At 40.6% G+C, this 21,235-nt stretch overlaps 1 protein-coding gene, 1 long non-coding RNA gene and 1 pseudogene across 6 annotated transcripts in view; 2 read left to right on the forward strand and 1 right to left on the reverse strand.

Moving 5' to 3' along the window:
- The window catches only part of Cacnb2 (calcium voltage-gated channel auxiliary subunit beta 2), a 355,154-nt gene that overhangs the window by 110,157 nt on the left and 223,762 nt on the right, over positions 1-21,235 (forward strand). The window contains exon 1 of one of the 5 annotated variants that reach the window (XM_021193415.2): positions 11,189-11,950. The exons of 3 other annotated variants lie outside the window; for them this stretch is intronic. In XM_021193415.2, coding sequence (XP_021049074.1) covers positions 11,903-11,950 — 48 coding nt within the window. In that variant the 5' untranslated portion in view covers positions 11,189-11,902. Of the gene's footprint in view, positions 1-11,188; positions 11,951-21,235 lie in introns of those variants that run through there. One more of the 5 variants, XM_029536013.1, reaches the window with a different exon arrangement.
- Positions 555-1,642, forward strand: LOC110318393 (annotated as a pseudogene).
- Positions 12,563-21,235, reverse strand: part of LOC110318395 — a 26,655-nt gene continuing 17,982 nt past the window's right edge. The window contains exons 2-3 of the long non-coding RNA XR_002380363.1: positions 18,054-18,182; positions 12,563-12,835 (exon numbers count right to left, since the gene is read on the reverse strand). This is a non-coding gene — a long non-coding RNA (uncharacterized LOC110318395). The remainder of the gene's footprint in view (positions 12,836-18,053; positions 18,183-21,235) is intronic.

Raw genomic sequence — 21,235 nt, forward strand, 5'->3', positions numbered from 1 at the left:
TCTCTCTCTCTCTCTCTCTCTCTCTCTCTCTCTCTCTCTCTCTCTCTCTTCCACTCTCCCACTCTCCCTCTCTCCCACTTTCCTTTCCCTCTCTTTCTCTTTCCCTCTCTCCTGCTATGATGTGAGCTACCTTGTCTTCAAGGTATGTTTTCTTTGTCATGATTGATCAAAATCTCTGAAACTATAAGCCAAAGTAAATAATTACTTCCTTTAAGTCTTTTTACTCAGTTATTGGTCACAGTGACAACAGTGTGACAAAGTTTCTCCCTTTATAAACTAGAAGTAAATCAGAATTTATACTCCAGGAATTGTAAGAATCACATGTGTCAAGTTTCTAGTCTACTTTGTGTACTGGAGCCCAGCGGGAGTCATGCGTGTCAGCTGTTATTCTCCTTTTTTTTTTTTTTTTTCTACTTGAGGAAAGGATTTCAAAAAGTGTTAATTGGGCAGGAACCACTGTCACTGAGCCCAGCCCACGATGCTGCTGCTCACCAGTCACACACACCCCACACACACATCGTGCACTAGTGGTCTCAAAAGATTCAAAGCCCAAGATGGCAACCCTCAAGGACCAGCTGATTGTGAATCATTTTAAGGAAGAACAGATCCCCCAGAACAAGATTACAGTTGTTGGGGTTGGTGCTGTTGGCATGGCGTGTGCCATCAGTATCTTAACGAAGGATTTGGCAAATGAGCTTGCCCTTGTTGATGTCATGGAAGACAAGCTAAAGGGAGAGACGATGGATCTCCAGCATGGCAGCCCTTTCCTTAAAACACCAAAAATTGTCTCTAGCAAAGACTATTGTGTAACTGAAAACTCCAAGCTGGTCATCATCACAGCAGGGGCCCGTCAGCAAGAGGGAGAGAGCGGACTCACTGTGATCCAGTGAAATGTGAACATCTTCAAGTTCACGCTGCAAGTTGCTTATTGTCTCAAATTCAGTGGATATCTTGACCTATATGGCTTGGAAAACCAGTGACTTTCCCAAAAGCCAAGTTATTGGAAGTGGTTGCAATCTGGATTCTGTTACCCGATGGGAGAAAGGCTGGGGTTTTCACCCGCTGAGCCGTCACTGGTGCATCCTGGGAGAACATGGAGACTCCAGTGTGCCTGTGTGGAGTGGTGTAAACATTGCCGGTGTCTCCCTGAAGTATCTGAACCTAGAACTGATGCAGACAAGGAACAGTGGAAGGAGATTCACAAGCACGTGGTTGACAGTGTGTTCACAGCGATCAAGCTGAAAGGTTACACATCCTGGGCCAATGGCCTCTCTGTGGCAGACTTGGCTGAGAGCAAAATGAAGAATCTTAGGCGGGTGCATCCCATTTCCACCATGATTAAGGGACTCTATAGAATCAGTGATGGTGTCTTCCTCAGTGTCCCATATATCCTGGGACAAAATGGAATTTTGGATGTTATGAAGGTGACACTGACTCCTGAGGAAGAGACCCACCTGAAGATGAGTGAAGATACCCTCTGGGGAATCCAGAAGGAGCTGCGGTTCTAAAGTCTTCCCAGTGTCCTAGCACTTCACTGTCCAGGCTGCAGCAGGGTTTCTAGGGAGACCACACCCTTCTCATCTGAGCTGTGGTCAGTACAATGGTGTTGAGGTGGAGTGGGGAAACATCTCAGTTCCCACAGCTCTGCCCTGCTGCCAAGTGGTACTTGTGTAGTGGTAACATGGTTAGTGTGACAGTCCCACTGTGCAGGCGTCCATTACCCTGTGTGCTGCATTGCTGCCCTGTGCACCCCCACCAAACATGCCTAGGCCAACGAGTTCCCAGTTAGTCATAACCTGGCTCCAGTGTGTAAGTTCATTATGCATATCTTGTGCATAAATGTTCTACGGGATATTTTATGTATTATGTGTGTCTGTAGTGTACATTGAAATATGTGAAATGGAAAATCTGGATATGGATGATGGAACCAACCACTCAAGTATCATGCCAATGAAAACACCAAATAAACCTTAAACAGTGGAAACAAAAAGTGTTGAATTGGGAGCTGGAGAGATGGTTCAGTGGTTAAGAGCACTCCAGCAACCAGATGGTGGCTCACAACCATCGGTAGTGGGATCTGATGCCCTCTTTTGGTGTGTTTGAAGATAGCTACAGTGTACTCATACACATAAAATAAATAAATCTTTTTTTTTTAAAGTGTGGAATTCCCTGAGCCTCAGGTCTGGGAGTTGGATTATAGCTGTCTCATTATGACTGAGCTCTGTATTCCGATGGGTTGTAGTTAGTTGACTAGTCTTTATCTGTTCAAAAAGAAGTTTCCTTGTTGGGTGAAGACTGCACTTATATGTATATATAAAGCCAAGTATTTAGGGTGTAGTTAGGGATTCTGCTGGTTTAGTGAAGTGGTTGCAACTGTAGCTTCTCTGATCTATGAGTCACGTCACTAGCCCTGGGTAGTTGGCTGTTTCCAGTACCAGGCATGATCTTCCTTTTGTTGAGTGACCATAAATCAAGTTGCAGAGCTTTTGGTTAGCACCACAGTATGCTACTACTGTACCCTTAGAATTATACTGGAATGCTGGTCATATTGTAGTTCATAGGCATCAAAGCTGTGTAGGATTGTAAGAGCCAGAGAATGAGGGGATTGTGGTGAGATTGTGCCTCCTAGTAATGGCAGAAGCTACATCCATAAAGTTTTAACAACATGACTGGATGAACAGGAACTGAACAAGGACAACAACAATAGACATGCCAAAGTATAGTGGAGAAAGCCCACTAGGCATTAATTCTACGCAAAGAACTACAAGCAATAAGGAATGTTGAAAACAGGAGATATAGTCTTATCCAGGGAAGAACACAGTGTGTTGTCTAGCTTTATGTCAACTTGACACAAACTAGGGTCACTGGAGAAAAGAGAGCATCAACTGAGAAAATGCCTCCATAAGATTCAGTGATAGGTAAGCCTCTAGGGCATTTTCTTAATTAGTGACTGATGTGGAAGAGCACAGGCCTTTATATGTGAGGCCATCTCTAGTCAGTGGTCTGGGATTTTATAGGGGAGCAAGCCACTACTCCTTGAGCTCTGCATTAGCTCCCGCCTCCATGTTCCTGCCTTATATGAGTTCCTGTTCTGATTTCCTTCGATGATGAACAGTGATGTGGAAGAATAAGCCAAATAAAGCCTTTCCTCCCCAAGTTGCTTTGGTCTTAGTGCTTTATCACAGCACTAGTAATCTTAGCTAGGATACACACCAAGTGATTATCCAATATCCAATGGCCATCCTTGCAAACATACATTCAAATAGCATTATATAGACCGAGTAACTTTCACTTATGTATTTAGAAATATATATGCATATACATATATGCATGTATGATCAGTGAATGAAAAAAAAAAGTGGCCATGCACTTGAATGAGAGCAAGAAAAGTCTGTAAGGGTCGAGGTTGATTTGGGTTGAGGAAAAGGAGAGCAAAAATGGTATAATTACATCATAATCTCCAAAAGTAAAAGAAGTACAACAAAATGGTAACTTGCGAATTTTGTAAATGAATGCTATGGTGGAGTCAGTGGCAGGGTGAGTGTGAGTGTGAGTGTGAGTGTGTGTGTGTGTAAGAGTTTTACAGTCTGTCAAGCATGTTTTGTGGTAACTGACGGGGAAATGCGCATTTCTCTTTCTTGGGCATTCCAATCAAAGAGGAAATTAAAATAACCACTTGGAAGTATTTTATGCTGTGGTCATCATGGGTTTGCTCATGAGATATTATATCTGAACAACATGCCTTTTTCCATCCGAAGACCAATATTTTCTTTTCTATATGCATGCTGTATTTCTTTCCATCCATAATGAGTAAAACGAATGGGTCAAATTTATTTTCAGAATAAAGGATGAGCTGTGGTGAATTTTAATCAGCGGATGGTCTTGGACTTGGTTTTTCATCATTACCGTTCTGATTAACATAATGGAACTCTGCCTTTGTACAGTTTTTCTCTTGCAGTTGGAGAGTAGTGATGTTCTCTCGTTGCCCTGGTTTCTGTTGGGGAAAACCAGGAGTCTGTGTAGAGAGGATTTTAGTCAGAGTAGGAGAAGGAGGTGACTGGGAGCTTTGTTTGCTTATTTTCCTTGCACACACTCTGAGTAAGGAGTTCAATGAAGACATTTTAAGAAGATACACTAAGCCACACATCCAAACACAAAGCAGAGTGATACAGTTGGGAAACCTGGGGAATTTTGATGTTTAAGTGTTTTAATGCTTTGTGTTGCAAAGTAGGAACATGCCCTTGATCAACTTTGAGATACTCAAAGGAAAAGGGATAGAGGTGGATTTTGAAAGTTTCCTTGAGCTATGCAGAAAAAAGGAGGCCATTGGATTTAAATGACTTTGATTGCAGGATTGAACTCCTTTAGATGTCATTGTATTACAAGATAAGGGGATTATTAGGATTACCCAGTTTTATCACACACTTGAGTGTATGTAGCATGTGTTACATAAGCTGCAGCATAAAGGTTGTCTTCCATGTATCCAACCTATGACCCAGGCCACATGGAGCCAAAGACAGTTAGGAATGTGACCCTGTACAAAATCATAGTCTTACCCAAACACTGACGTTTTCCTGTTTTGTTTGGGGGCAGGGGGTGTCAGTTACTTGGTTCTCAAGCATGATCTTTCTAAGTTACAATGTTGAGTCTGTTTCCAATGTTAGAAGTGCTTAAATCTTAGTAAAGCCAAGTGCCCATTCCATGTCTTCTAGTAGTTTGGGAAGCATAACTTCTTCTCCTCTAACTACCTCATTATTTTGCTGACTTTTCCTGTTATCTGTGTGTAGTATTATTGCTGAAAAATATGGTTATTGATTGGAAAAAGTAAACATCATAGCAGATAAAGGAATACAGAAACCTTGGCAAAAAAATAAATCTGAAAAAGAATGATACATATTTTCATTGAAGCTGAGTCAAATAGAGTTGTGCTTTTTGGTGGCTAAAGAAGTAAAGATTAAGGCTGAGGAGATGACTTAGTAAAGTGCTTGTTATGCAAATATGAGGACCTGATTTCAGATCTCTAGCACCCAGTAAAAAGCTAAGGGTGGTGCTACGCTCCTGTAGTCCTCCTGTGCTTGGGTGGCGAAGGCAGTAGGATTCCTGGGGCTTGCTGGCCATCTAGTTTAGCCAATTTGGTGAGCTGCAGGTTTAATGGGAGACCCTGACTCAAGAAAACCAAGGTAGAAAATAATTGCAGAAGATACCCAATATTGACCTCCATCTTTCATGAATACAGCAGAGGAGGTGGAAGAGGAGGAGGATGAAGAGGAGAAGGAAAAAAGAAGTGAGGAAAAGAGAGAAGAAGTAGAGGAGGGGTATGATGATCAACAAAGATAGAAGGGTCTTGATAAGAATCCTGCTTGGAATCCTAAAGTGAGACAGAATGATCAGAACAAGACAAGGAGCAGACTTGAGCTGACCCACCCACTAAGGCATATCAAATTGTTCCATCAAAATGAACCACACTTATGGATAGAAATGGGCAGAGATGAAGAAATATGAAAGTAACCTATCTTTTATACTTGCCTCAAGGCTTTTTTTCCCCTCTGTTGTTTCTGACCATACATTTCTGTTCTAATCCTCTGAGCTCATTCACTTCTCTCACCTCTCACTCCATGTCCGCAGGAGGTGCCACCATCATCTTTGACTTAGATGGTTCCAGCGTTGTTGCTTCCTAGCTGCTCTATGCTTTCCCTTCAGCCATCTTTCACCCCAGCTGCAACCTTACCACCAACCTGTACGTTAAATGTTGTCTGTCTGATCCTGCTTGTGTCTGTCTGAATGAACCATCCCATTGCTCTTACTACGAAGATAAAAGTCCTAGCACAGAGGCCATGGCATGGTTACCACCTCCCTTTTAAACTCCCTTTTGTGTGTCTCCCTCTCTTACTTGATCCTCTGGCTATTTAAATAGTATCATCCCTTCCTCTACAGACATGTTTGTAGATGCTTCTTCCTGTGCTCAAGCCCTTCCCACTCCCCTTCACTTCAATCTTAACTGTTTCCTACTTGGCAACCTTAGCTCAAAGAGCACTTCCCCAAAATGCATTTTCTTCCTTTAGTAATTTCAACTGTCTACCTGCTCTATATTTTTGTAACATTTTGTACTTTCATCCAACTAATATCCTACTTTGTAAAAAATGTGTGTGTGTATGTGTGTGTGTGTGTGTGTGTGTGTGTGTGTGTGTGTGTAGATTCAAGTGGTTCCTTGTATCTTGACCTCCCTATATTTAAAAATCTTGGGTATTATATTTCCTCTTTTGTGAAGATTACCTACAGGTTCATGTGCACGCCCAACAGCACTCAGGTGATCCAGGTGATATTGACTTAACAGACAGATAAGGGTAATTGTTGTTGTTGTTGGTTTTAATGTTGCTGGTTTTTTTGTGTGGTAGTTATTGGTGTATTTGTGTGGTGTTATTGTTTTGCATTTATGGAAAGCAGGAGAGTGGTTTTTTGTTGTTTTGGTTTATGTACTAAAGAACTCTGTGAGCTGAATGTGTATAGCTGTAACACTGGACTATGATGGGTGGGTGTGAAGTGAGCACCAAGGCTGTCACAGTCTTAAGGCTGGAGACTGACTGGTTTTGTGAAACCTCAGTCACTGAAAGAGCTGTAATACCCAAAGTCACTCCTGATAAGGGATCTCTGTTCTACTCTAGAGAGTATCTCAAGGTTGTGGGGACGTTGGGACATTTTTAAATTAAACTTGTCATTAGTTGATTATAAAATTATGTATGACATGTAAAATGATGTATAAAATCATAGAAGCTGGTGCTGGCAAGATGGCTTAAGAAGTCAAGTTGATTACTACCATGCTGGATGACCTAAGTTCCATGCTCAGGATCCACATGTTGGAAGGTCAGATGTGAGTCCTATAAGCTGTCCTCTGACTACTGCACATGGTCTGTGGCATATGCACAAAATAAGTGAATGTACCAAATGCATGGACATGTATACATGTTATACTGGCAGATCTTTTGAAACATATGTATCTTATATAATAATTAAATTAGGTTAAATTTATCTGTCTCCTTGAATATTTTTCATTTGTTTTGGGTAAAAATATCCAAAGTGCTACATTTTAAAAATATGCTATAATAGTTATCTGTAATCACCGTGTTGTGCCATAGCCTGCTGGAGTCTCTGCGTGTGCATATGTGTGGCATACACATGCCTAAACAGATGTGTGTATGGATGTTCTCACCAGTGTATGCTCATAAAAGCTAACACATGCATGTGTATGTTGAGGCCAAAGGTCAACAATAGATGTATTTCTCCATCTTTTCCATTATATTTGGGTGAATCACTGGGTCTCACTGAACCAAGTGTTCATGAGTTTGGGTAGACAACAAGTCTCTAGGATCCCCCTCTCTGCTTCTGCTCATCCTACACTATGGTGAGAGTGGACATCACCATGGCAACATATGACGTGAGAGGTAAGAATCCAGACTCAGGTGTTCATGCGTCTCCCAGTCGTCCATGCCAGGACTTCTTGCTCCTCTGAATAGCCAACACCATGGCATTCAGCCTCCCTCTGCTCCCTCCCTCTTACCTGCTGGGAGATCACCTTTTGCAGCTAGCTTAATTTCTCTAGTGTCATTCTTCTGAGGAAATATACCATCTCAACTGCTGTGTGCTTTCTTTCTTATCACTAGGCATAACAAACAACATGAATAACAAACATCCGTTGACGTCATAGATATGTGTCTGTGATCTTCATAATGACTTCAATCACTCTTTCTTTGTTATCATGTTACAATACTTTAATGTAAAGATACGGTATATTATTACAAAATACCTCATTGAACCATTCATTAGCTTTGTGGTGAGTTCCATAAATCACAATCTATTTGATTAACTTCATTTGATTTGATTAGCTGCACACTAATTGCCAATACGTAAGCTCAGCAGTTTCAGATTTCTTACTGGAGAATCTGTTTCTGTTTTGGGAGAAGAGACCAGTATTTTTAGATCAAGTCATCTAGAGAAAATTGTTTTTCATACTTGTTAATAAAAATAGGCAGTTATTTTCACATTTAACAGATCAAGTCATTCTCCTGTTCTGCTGGATAAAATCTGACTGAACTCTGCTGTGGAACTGGGCACCTCTCCCTGCTTCACTTTTCTGCCCTATCAGCTCCTACCTCTCTCTATACTCCTTGGATACTATGAATTAATTAGTCACTCTAACACTAGTACACAGAGGTATCTGTAAAATACGGGTTTCATTTCTTTAACTGGGGTAAAAATAGGAGTAGCTTAGATAATGTGGGAGCATGTTTCTCTCTATAATGCCATACCATGACAAACTACTTCCAACAGATAAAGCAGCTCCCAGTGAGAGACTGGAAACCTGCTGCTGTGTCCCTGGAATGTGGGGAAGGCTTTCCTGTGTTGCTATAGCACTATATCTACCTTAGGGCAGCAGGAAAGAGGAAAGTACAAGGTGAAGGCAAGATCCAGTCCCTCTAAGGACATCCGTAGGATTGATACATGTCATTTTTGCTTCTTTCTCATTGGCCAGAAGCTAGTCACATGCACTGCCCCAACCCCCAGCCCCCAACCCCCAGTTGCTAGGGAAGCTGGACTATTTGCCTTAGTACAGGCTTGCTGTTTATTCTGGTTACTATGGATGAAATGATAAATAAGTAAATAACAAAAACTCTAGTGTGAATTTATGTCTCCTTGTCCACATGTCATTTTCTGTGCTCAATGCTAAGACTTCACACAAAAGACTGAATTTCTGGGAGGATGAACTTTAGTTTGAAGACTTTGGACCCGGTGTGGTGATGTGTACCTGTAACCCCAGCACTTGGGAGGTGGAGACAGGAGGATTAGGGGTGCAGTGACATCCTTGTCTGCGTAGTGCATAATAATCTGAAGATATCCTGTGTGATGTGAAACCCTGTTTCAAAAAAGCCCAGGGGTTGGAAAGGTACATAAACATGCACACACACAAAACAATCTAAGACAAGAAATAAAAATTCAAATCCCAAAACATACTTTAGGTGTATCTGTGTTGTTTTAATGTATCATGAGTATGTAGACCACTCACAGTTTTGATTGTATACTTTACATAAGCAGGTGCAGCGTGTATCTAGTCTGCATGTAAATTTTTGTGCTGTATGTACTGTCTAGTTTCCCAGAATTCTTCCTCTACTTATTGCCCATTGGCTGCAGCACTGCCTGTCTTGTAAAAGGAGCCCACATATCCCTGACTTTACAGAGCCTTGAGTGGACCAGGGAGGGATAGTTAGGGGCTGTTTGCCAGGCGGTCCCATTTCTCCTTGTCACTTTGTTCTCTACCTTCTGCTATGTTGTAAGATCTAGAGCCTATTTTCAGTGTGGTGACATCTGCCTTATGTCAACCCTTATAGAAAGATGATGGCATGGACTCCCTATAGAAAGGAAAGAAAAGGGAGTCACGGATGAAATGTACTTATTATTTCCTATCCACAGCATACTAACCCAGCACCAAGAAGATAGAAGATAGAAGGTCCCCAGCAAATGTTTGCAGAGCCCACTTAGAGCACTTGGCATTCTTTCTTGGGTTCTTGAATGGCAGTGTGGGTGTAATCTCTAATGAACTGGGGAATCTCTCACATATTGTGTTTAAAAATACTATATTTAATAAAAAGTGAAGTGAATTCTGAACTCAAGGAGAGATGACTATCTACCAATGTTTTTATCTTATTCTAACTTTGACTTTTTAAATTTTTTTGACATTTTTATTCTTTGTTTTTATAAATGTGAGACAACGGGACTTTTTAAAAAACCCTTGATCCTTCCCACCTCCCTACCCAGCTAACACAGTCTCTCTCCCTCTCCCTCTCCCTCATAGTTGGGGGAAGGGCAAGAAAATGATCAAATTATACAAAAATTTTATTTAAAAACCTGACTTTGTGTTTATTAGATTACTATACTTCTTATTAAAGTTTCTGCAAAATAATCAAACTGAAATCCTGTGTACTAGGAACATATCCTGTATAGTCCAAAAAAATGTCAACCTTCTTTAGAAGACTCAATTCAAAAGTTAATTCCCAGTTTAATTTAGAAATGTCTCTGACTTAATCAATGCTCTACATCAGTGGTTCTCCACCTGTGACCCCTTCAGGGGTCGGGGTGATGTCAAACTACCCTTTCACGGAGGTTGCACATCAGATATCCAGCATAACAGATATTTATATTATGATTCATAACAGTAGCAAAATTACAATTATGAAGTAACAACTAAATAGTTTTATGGTTCAGAGTTACCACAACATGAGAAGAGCTGTTTTAAAGGGTGGCAGGGTTAGAAAGGTTGAGAACCACCTTTTTATATAGTCATATTTTTCCCTTTGATCCTTCAAAACCTGGACAGTTAGTATGCAATAAAGCCATAGAATTTGGGGACTGTGTTAAATCCAGGCTATTAATTATACTACTGCTATATTACCAAGCACTAAGGGTCTCGGTTCCTCTGCCAGTCATATAAGAAGTCTGAATTAAAGCAGAGACACCTTCCAGTTCTCAGGCATGTCTAAGATGAATAACAGCAACACAGGGGCCAGTTAACCAGGCTCTAAAGAAAACAGGAGCAAAAGATTGAGAGCTAGTATGTTCTCATTTTCCACAGGCCTAAGGAGCATGACTATGGTTGTTGATCTTAGACTATGTTGTGAAGTTAATTAATGTACCTTTTAAAGTAATATGGAGTGACTTGGGTGTGGGAGCAAATTTGGGTCAATATGTGTGGTGTACTAAAAGGTTATATGAATCATTGCTTATTAGAATGGTTGATATCATCCAAATTAATAGCTGAATCCCCAATGCCTTAATGATTCATCTTTCATGGTGTGGCATGTACAAGGCCTTAGATGAAGAAACTAAAGATCTGCTCTCTGCCAGAAAGCTGTGTCCTTGGGGGAAAGGGATAAAGAATAGTTTACATAAAGTATTGACCTATAAGCACTCAGACTTATGGAACATTTGGCTTATTGTGTTAAAATCATAGGTGATATATTATTTAACCAATTAATTAGGTCTGACTCTGATCACATTTGCCTGCCAGAACTGTGCTTATTTAACATGCTTCAATGTAGAAAATGAGTCTTTGGCAAGCAGAAAGAAAAACTGTGGAGCCGCAGTGGCTGAGTGAGTCAGGTCCTGAGGCTACTCCAGCAATCTTCCTTACAATTCCTGTGAAATACATACTGCAGGACAAAGCATCTCACAGTGTAGAGGGTGGCTCTGGAGTCCTAAGAATCCACCGTGAATTCAAGTCTAGACTCACTCATTTGTCAGTGGAAGGGGAGGAGGGAGAAAGAGCAAATCAGATATGCCCACAATGTTACCGAGGTACCAGGGAATCAAGGATGCTCTCGCCAGGCTGTGCGTAGTGAGGAGGGCGATGTAACAGCCAAACAGCGGCAGGAGCAGCGTTGTTCTCAGACACAGTTACAAAAACAGCAGCTAGGGTAGGCCTCCTCCCTTCGGAAGCAGCCTACTGCAGCCTGATGAAATGCAAGGCTCTGGGGTTGAGCATGGCTACTGTAAAAGCCTCGCTCAGAAACCCTGATGATTTGAACAGGCAAAACTCCATGTTAGCAATAGCTTCATCAGGAAGAGAAATGCTACCTTTTCTAGATTTCTGCCAGTAGGCAGCCCCCTGGAAGAAGATCTCAAATTACCTGTAAGAAAATTGTAAAAGGCAGTCAGAGAGTACAAAGTTTTGGCATGCCTGCAAAAACAGCAGTGTCTGTAAAAACTACCTAGAAACAGCAGCTAAGTGTTGATTTGCCCATGACTCTTACCTGGGAGTGGAAGGTGGGAAGAAATGGACAGTGGCCGTGACGAGAAGCTGAACCACGGTGCCGCTTGGTGAAGCCACGCTCTGACTGCATTCTGCCACCTCTTCATGCAGTGCTGCGGGCTGGTACATCGCCGGCGAGTACGGGTGTCCTATGTAAGTTTCTATTGCTGTACAGTTGTAGCTGGGAGCTGAAAATGTAACTTGTGTCTGTCTGGTTCATGCTGCTGCCTTTGGGTGCTTTAATCCCCGTGCTGAACCAAACAGAAAATCAATCATTTGTGCCATGAGTTGTCAAGGCACCTGAGGGCTACAATACTCTGAGATCTTTCTGGAGATGTTTCTGTGTGTTTATCTTTTGTTCTTGGTTACTTTAATAAGGTTGGAAATAACCTGTAGAGGAACTGGTTTGCTGTGTGTATGTGTGTGGTGGGGGGGAGTATCTATTGTCTCAGATATCAGTATCAGTTCAAACCAGTTGATATACTCTTTTGCTTGGAGTTTTCATATTTGAATCCTGGCATGGGAAAGGAAATTATTTTCTAGAAATGAATTGCTATGGAGTTTGTCAAATTACAGACAGCCACGGTAGCTAATGTGAAATCCTGTTTTGAAGAGCTTCAGAAAAATAGTAGATGATAATCATTTGATGGATGACACAGCTGTTGCAATAACGCCAGCCTTTTCAACGGCTTTAGCATCCCCTGTCTCTGTGAAACACCCTTATTTCGTGGACCTGCTGGGGTTTGTTTTTTGTTTTTTGTTTTTGCAAAATGGCTGTCTGAGTATTAAATTCTAAAAGGCAGACTCTTACAGATACTGAAGTAGCACTGTTGGAGAAGGTTGGATGTTAATTGAAATACACTGCACTGCTATGCAAGCAGAAAAGCTCCGAGGAAGCCCTGGCTTCATTTTCATATGCTGCCGCCGCTGTCTGTGTGCAGTCGCTTTATTTTCAGGCAAGGCTGTGAAAGGGAGCAGGCGATTTATGCAGGCTGGCCAGACTGCAGTGCTGAATGGTTTAACACTGCCTTGAGATTCCTGGATGCAAAACAAATGGAAAATTGACAATGAACACTAATCAATTCTTAAGGGTGTCACTAAGGAAATCTGTGACCTTGGAAATTTGGCCAGTAAATGAGATTCATCTGAGACCTCAGGACAAACAAGGTCAAAAACTGCTACGTTCTCAAGCATAAAGTTGAAGATCGGGACTGGGAGAGACAACGGTATCATTGCATTCCTATAAGATTTAGAAAGATCTCCCATTATTAAATAAATAGATAAGAGATCTAAAAGCTCCCTTAATTGAACAGGTTTTAAAATTGTTATGTACTATGTGCTGTTTGTGTTTTTAATGCAACAGCTGACAGACAGGTCAGGAGTAAATGCAGTTGTGAGGTAGCCAGTCAAAAAAATTTTTTAAGGACAACATCTGCAGAGATGGATGGATTTTCCCAATAGGAAAATTAATTGATTTTTAAATAAGATTTGGAAACAGGTGCCACAAACTTTTTTACTGTGTAGAACTGCCTAAAAATGAAAATCTTAAAACAATGTCAAGTTAAAAATCCCTACTTTCATGAATTAATGGGGACTCTGACTTCTGCGGCTTTATGTCTTTCTGTTTGTCTTCTCTATTGGAAATTAGAAGAAACCTATTCCATTTGCCTAGTGTGTCAGGGGTTTCTGAAATATACTATCTCAAGACTATGATTTATATTTGGCTTGTTTCTACCCCTTGTAAATACACATGTAAATACACAGAAAGAATAGACACTACAATCTGTTTTTGTTATTTTGATTTTGTTTGTTTGTTTGTTGTTTGGAGTCATGAATAAAAAGTATGACACTTGTTTCTTTATAATTATCAAACTTTTTACCCTGTACTTTGAGTAAGGGACCATAGCAATATATAGCATATGTATGTTTTAAAGACATTGGAAACCCATATACCTTGGTCTGGTGTATGAATTTTTTTTAGAATATTTTGTGGTTATCATGCCAGTATTAATTTCAAGCATTTATATATGCATATAAATCAGATATCTATTATATATATATATATATATATATATATATATGTAAAACACTGTAAGTTAAAAACACGTAAATAGAATGACATATTGCACAGTCACCCACTGCATGACTGCATTTCACCCAGTGACAGATTGAACATATCATTAGAGGTCTAGGTAGATTAGGATGCGTGGCGATTTACACATCTTAGTTTGTATTGGTATACCCTGTGACATTTGTACAGCTACAGGATTGATTGGGGATGTGTCCTCAGATAGGATATCCATTGTTAAGTGGGGTACGCGTGAGTGTGAGTGTATGTGTGTGTCTTTCTTCAATCTTCTGGCAGTTTTTCTTTCTTTCTCTTTTTTAACCACTTTCTTTTTAGGATGACAGCTTTGATAAGGGTTCCTCCCACTCTAACCTTGTCTTTTAGAAAGAACAGTAACATTACGTGGGCAGCAAAAAAAGTTATATACACCTGCCACCATCCTTCATTTCTAGCGTTTTACCTTTCATAGCCGCTAACTTTATTTAGCTCTCTTTCCTCTCCTGTTCAACATTGGCTTGATATACCCAGAACCTGTGCTGTGAGCAATGAGTGCTGTCTATGGGATAGAAGCCCTGGTTTTCTCTATAAGACTCAGTACAAAAGCCTCTAATTTGACATTATCATTTATTTTTGGAGCTTAGTCTTTATTATTTTGTTTATACCTAACAGTAATTTTTTTTTATCTGACTTATACTTTACAGGCAATTCCCATATTTATCTAAACTGCCTTGCTGCTCTATTAAATGATATGAAAAGCTGTCAATGGAATAACTTATTAATTCAAACATAGAGAGCTCTAATGTGAACTTGGAAAACATTGTATCCTTTGGAAGAACAGCTCGGTTGCCATTGTAAGTGTTTAGTTGGGGTTCAGGTGGCTTTCCATGCTCATAAGTTCCATATTTGTGGATTTCACAGCAGGATCATGAGTCTGTGAAAGAGGTTACATCTGTGTTGTAACATGCACAGGTCTCTGGTCATTCTACAGTCCAGTATAATAACTACCAGCATTGTATTGTACGGCTACATGCTGATCATCTAGATGTGATTGAGGTGTGTAAGAAAATGGATACAGGTTATATTCAAGTTTCATCCCATTTTATAATATGGGATAAACTTCCATCAATATTGATACCCACAGGTGCTGTGGATACTAGGCAAAAGTTGTACAGATTAAATGTGCCTTGTTAGAAATGCTTAGGATTAGAATTTTTTTATATTCTTAAGATTTTAGGTTTTGGAACATTTTCATACATTTTTTCCCAAATAAACATCCTAAATCTGAAGTTCTAAAATGCTTCAAAAATCTAGATTCGAAATAAAGAGGCGGGTAATGGACAAATCAAACACATAGGAGAGCTGATGCTAAAATTTCAAGTTGCTTGGGTTGAGGAATGTGGCAGGCATTCAAGTCAAGAGACTGTGCACCAGGGTGAGAGAGATGGCTCAGCAGTTAGGAATGTGTACTGCTCTTCCAGAAGACCCGAGTTTGGTTCTTGGCACCCAGGTCAGGCAGGTCAGAACTACCTGGATCTCCAACTCCAGGAACCTGATGGTCTTCTGGTCTCTGCAGGCATCTGCTCTCACAGGTGCACATGAGCACACACATGAAGGTTTGTTTCTTTGTTTTAAAGAAACCACTCATTGTCAATACCTCTAATATGCCTTTTGTTCACTATTGCCCACTCTGCTAGTGGACCCATTTACTTGACTTTAGTACTATGGTCCAATTTTCCTATATCAGAATCTTCTACAAATAAACTCCTATAGAATAGTAGTTCATCTCATCTACCTGTGTCACTTGTCCTTCGTTTATAAGACAGATCTCTGTGGTTGTAGTTCTATTCTTGTTATTGTGGCTATATAGTAATCCATTGTGGGCTAAACCATGATTTCACTAGTCAGTTTGCTGTTGATAAGCATGTGGGTAGCTCCCAATTTGAATTACGGTAAACATTGGTTTTAAACAATTGTGATACATTAATGTTAGTTCTCTTTGATCTCTCTCTCTCTCTCTCTCTCTCTCTCTCTCTCTCTCTCTCTCTCTCTTAACTGGATACTTTATGTATTTACATTTCAAATATTGTCCCCTTTCCCTGTTTCCCCTCCTGAACTCCCCTCTCCCATGTCCCTCCTCCTGCTGCTATGAGAATGCTCCCCCTCCCACCCACCCACTCCTACCTCACAGCCTTGGCATTCCCCTACACTGTGGAATTGGGCCTTCACAGGACCAAGCACTTCTCCTATTGATGCCAGACATTTCCATCTTCTATTACATATGAGGCTGGAGCCATGGTTCCCTCCATGTGTACTCATCGGTTGGTGGTCTAGTCCCTGGGAGCTCTAGGAGGGGAGTCTGGTTGGTTGATACTGTTGTTCTTCATATCCCTAAGTCCTTTCTTAACTCCTTCATTGGGGACCCCATGCTAAGTCCAATGGTTGGTTGCAAGCATCCATCTCTGTATTTTTCAGGCTCTGGCAGAGCCTCTCAGGCAACAGCTATAACAGGCTCCTGTCAGCAAGCACTTCTTGGCATCCACAATACTATCTGGGTTTGGGTTTGTATATGTGATCGATAGATCTCCAGGTGGGGCAATCTCTAGATGGCCTTTCCTTCAGTCTCTGTTCCACACTTTGTTCCCATATTTCCTTTAGCCAGGAGCCTTTCTGGGTTAAGAATTTGGAGATGAGTAGTGGCCTATCCTCCAACCAGTGACCTCTGGATATGGTCTCTTCAGGTTCTGCCTCCCCTTTGTTGGGCATTTCAGCTAATCTCATCCCTGTTGGGTCCTGGGGGCCTCTTGCTTTCCTGGCAACTGGAACTTTCTGGTGGCTATTCCCAGTTCCCCATCCCCCAAAGTGTCAAATCAGAGGTTACAGTATACCTATATTCATCTTCAGTAGGTACTGGTAAACAGCCTTCCAAGACATTCAGTCAATGCGTACTCCTCCTAATTGGCAGGACTCTGCAGGAATTTGCCAGTTTATATGTGGAAGTACCCTCTGATGGCTTTCCTTTGCATTTCCTAGGTGACAAAATCGAGGCTTTGAGCATTTGGTTATCCTCTGTGCAGTACTTGTTGAAGTCTCTGGCTTCTTTTCTTTTAGATTATCTGTCTTTTGAGGCAATTTTGTGGGTGAAAGAACTGAGAAAGCACCGACCGGCGATAGCATATAACACCAGTGGCTATAAAGAAAATTCCTTAGACTGTGGAGTTGGACTTGGGAAACCTGGGACTTTGATGAGATTATTTATTTACAGCGTCATACCAGAGACTTCTCTCCTCTTTTGAGCCCGATAGTTGTCCTATATAATAAGAACCATTGTAGAACACTGACTATTTGAAATGTAATAAAACAGTTTGTCAGCACCTGTGCACCAAACACTATTTAGTTGGTTTTAAAAATCTTGCAACCCTAGGATAGGACCCAGGAGGCATAACTATAAAAGAGTAGCTGAGAATGAAGTGAAGACAGCAGTGGGTGATTGTTCTTGAATTGGTTGACGCCTATGAATATTGATTATTACTAATAGTCTCAAAGAGCCTTGCTAAAGGAGGGGCATACATGATGAATCTCTGGATATTTTCGTTGGGCTCTATTAATTTCATTTTTTAATTTTTGGAGAATTTAGCTGAGATCATGTGTCACTTTGGTCCACTTAGAGGACTTAGTCACTTAGATCTTCATCTGCAATTAATGCACTTGCCCCACACACAGTCTTTTAGAGTTAACAGTTTTTGCCTGCTCTTCATGTCATGTTCGAGAATGGATAACGAAAACAGGGACTGTCCCCACACATGTAGCTGTACTCAGCTGTAAAGAAAAATGAAATTTGCAGGAAATGGACGTCTCTAGAAGGCATGATACTACATGAAATGACCCAGACTCAGGACAAAATCTGCATGTTCCCCCACAGGCCACTCATAACTTTCCGTGTTTGTATGTGTGAGAGTGAATATAGACTACAGAACTGAGTAGAAGATCAAGAGAGGAGAAAGAGAGGGGTTTGAGGTTGGTGGGGATGCCTGAGACAAGAAACAAAGGTTAGTCAGGGACTGAGAAATGGAAGGAAGGGAAAGCAATGGGGGAGAAAGGAAAACACAACAAAGCCAGTTGTGTTTGGAAGGTTCTTTGTATGCTCATAAGAATTTGTAAGATAACTTCAAAGGTAAGATAAAGAATTACCATGTCACAGGAGAGAAACAAACATGGTAAGCTGCATTGCTGAAGGACTGGGGATCTGGCGGTCAACTGAGCTGAGATTCAGTCTTTCACTACAGGCGTGGTTTTCTTCATCTTGCTTGGAAGGTGTTCCTATGTTTCAATAATTGGATTATCATTAAATTTAATTAACATGAAATTTTTATAATGCTCTGGAGCATAAAAATTAATGCCAATTGAACTTGAGAAGGGCTGGTTAGTGGAGACTGTAGGTCATGTCCAGATTGGAATTTTTCTCCCAAGACTCATGGTTTTCTCCAGATGGACTGAATCTAGGGAAATCCTAAGGTGTTTTTAGGGATGGTATATGACTTTTAAGACGCACCTTTTAAATCAAGATACCCCAACAGGTAAAGGCACATACCACCAAGCTGTATGACTTCAGGTCAGAACCCAGAACCCACGTGGTGGAAGGGGAGAACGAATTCTACACATTGTTCTCTGACCTCCATACGAGCACTGAGACACACATGCCCCGCACACATAGCACACACACACACACACACACACACACACACACACACTATATATATATATATATATATATATATATATATATGTATACATATATACATGTACATATGAATATATATATATAGTAATAAAGATTTAAGTCACATATATCAGAGATTGCTGACTTTCTAGTTTTGAGACAAGAGTTGTAATAACTATCTCTATTAAAATCTTTCATTTGTACCCTTCATATTTTAATTTTTAATGTTACACTTATTTATTTGCATGTGAGGGGGGAGTACACACACAAGGACACTCATATGAATGTCAGTGGACAATTTTCAGGAATCGGTTCTCTCCTTACCCCACGTGGGCCCTGAGAATAACTCCTCTTGTCTGGATTAGCAGTAGGCACCTTTAACCATCAATGTCCTGTTTTTCTATTTGCTAATTCATGTCCATCTTCCTTGGTATTGAGATGGTCCTTAAGAAAGTTTTTGCCTACCTGGACGCAGCCCGTCTCAGCCTGAGAAGTACCAAATCCGAGCAGTTACATGCTGTGCAATACAAGTAGCGTTGAAGGATTTAAGTTTTCAGAGCTTTGAATTTTACTTTAATTATTAGCTTCTTTCCACCAATGTTCTATTACTAAAGAAGGAGATAGGTGGACATTTCATAACCATTTCATTTCATAAATATTGAGGGACTCAGATGGGGAAATGAAATTAATCAACAGCTAGCCATTTGAAGATGACATCACAAGCTTGCTGGAGAATTTCCTGGGAACTAGAACTTTAGTTGCTTTATCTCCTCCCCAGCAAGTCCTGGGTCACTATGCACTTCTCGTTTTCCTGGAAGAGGCAGGTCCATACATTAATGACAACTGACTCTAGAATAGAGCAGGGATCTAGATCTTGTACACTGAAAAGGTTCTGGGAGACTTGCTCCACCACTGTGGGACACAAAGTCCTTTACGTGCAATAGGGACTACTGAGAGGGACATACATAATAGTTTCCTGTGATTGTTATGCAGGCCAAAGAATTATGCAAAGAATTGTCCATCTTTACTCCAGCGGGAGCTGTTTCTTTCTCCTAGCCATCCGTGCGAGGAATACTTTCACCCGTGCTGAATAAAGCCCACCAGTTTGGGAAGTATGTTTACTGCTGGAAAGGGAGGGAGCTTTGTAAAGTTTGTAGACTAGTGCATAACTCCCTGAGTCATATTTATCTATACATTCATGAAACAATGACCATGTTCATAATCTTGAGTGTCTCTGTTAACGTTAAGATGAAGTAGACCTCGAATCTGTCCTCTTCAGGTGGGGTAGAGGCATAGGTGTTTGTGAAACACCAATCTGACAGTTGGAGAGGCTAAGAGAATCTCCTGCAGTAGAGAATACCACAGTGGCTTTAATGATCTTACCGAAGCTAGATTTGACATGTAGGCATTCCAGACACTAAGCCATTTCACGTGAAAATCAAGCTTCAGGACCGTGTTTATAATATAACAACATTTTCCCTAAAAGTACTTAAGTTGCTATAGGTATCTACATGAGAGGAGTTCTCAAAGTCTATGCTGATGTGTGGGCAGCTCACAGAAATGAGTAAAGAGACAAAGGAGATCTTACATTTTATAGGATCAAACATTTGATAAGTAAGTTTTATTTTGTGTTAAATGACTTTATTCCTCACCCTTTTCCAGAAAGCCTTATCAAATGTGAATTTGTAGGATTGGAGTTGTTGCTCACGGGTAAAATGCTTTTCTAGGATGCATAAGCCCCTGAGTTCAATTTCTAGTCATACACACACACACACACACACACACACACACACGTGTGTGTGTGTATATATACATATTATGTATATACATATATACACACAAATATATGTATGTGATCATATATATATATGATATATATCACATACAGATGGTATATATATATATGTGTATATATATATATATATATTAGATATTCACTGTATAAAATTGTATGTATCTTATATTTATCGCTCATTTTTAACTAAGATATATGTACTAATGCATCAGAAAACAGTTCACTTGAACTGTTCTGAGTGATAAACTTGCTTGAGAAATTGGCATGTATGTATATTCAGAATACCCTGGAGAACATAGCTTGGCTGGCTCTCGGGGTTGGTCCTTCACTGGGTGTCACAGACAAGTGTTCTTCTGTGCTGTATAGTCATATGCTTTGTTTCGCATGTTAAGACAGTTATTTTGTGCCCTGGTTTGGTATGCTGTCATCATGTTTTCCTCTCTCTGATTTCCATTTCCATCTTCACCTCATTGGCAGGGTAATTGGCACCAGTGAATTCGTGCTTCTCTCTGATCCAGATTTATGGTCATTGTCCCTGTCCTTTTCCCAAAGAGAGCTCATCCAGGCAGAGCATAGTTCTGGGCTCTGACTTCAATTCTTAAGCAGCTCCAGTTACTTCACTCCCAGAAGACCAGAGCCAAGTCCCGACTAGCCTTCCCATCTTTCTCTTCATTCTTCTTCAATACGTTCCCAACAGTACTAGGGCTACACAGGTAAATTTCCTCCACTCAAACCCCTCAGATAGATCTCATTCTTTAAAAATTTCACTGTAGTCCCAGCAACACACATCAGGACCCTTTGTGATCAAGCCTTTGTGAGTTTCCTGTTGTTTGTTTTTTTTTTTTTTTTTTTTTTTTT

This window comes from Mus pahari, chromosome 3 (genome assembly GCF_900095145.1).
Source record: "Mus pahari chromosome 3, PAHARI_EIJ_v1.1, whole genome shotgun sequence".
NCBI classification, from domain to species: domain Eukaryota; kingdom Metazoa; phylum Chordata; class Mammalia; order Rodentia; family Muridae; genus Mus; species Mus pahari.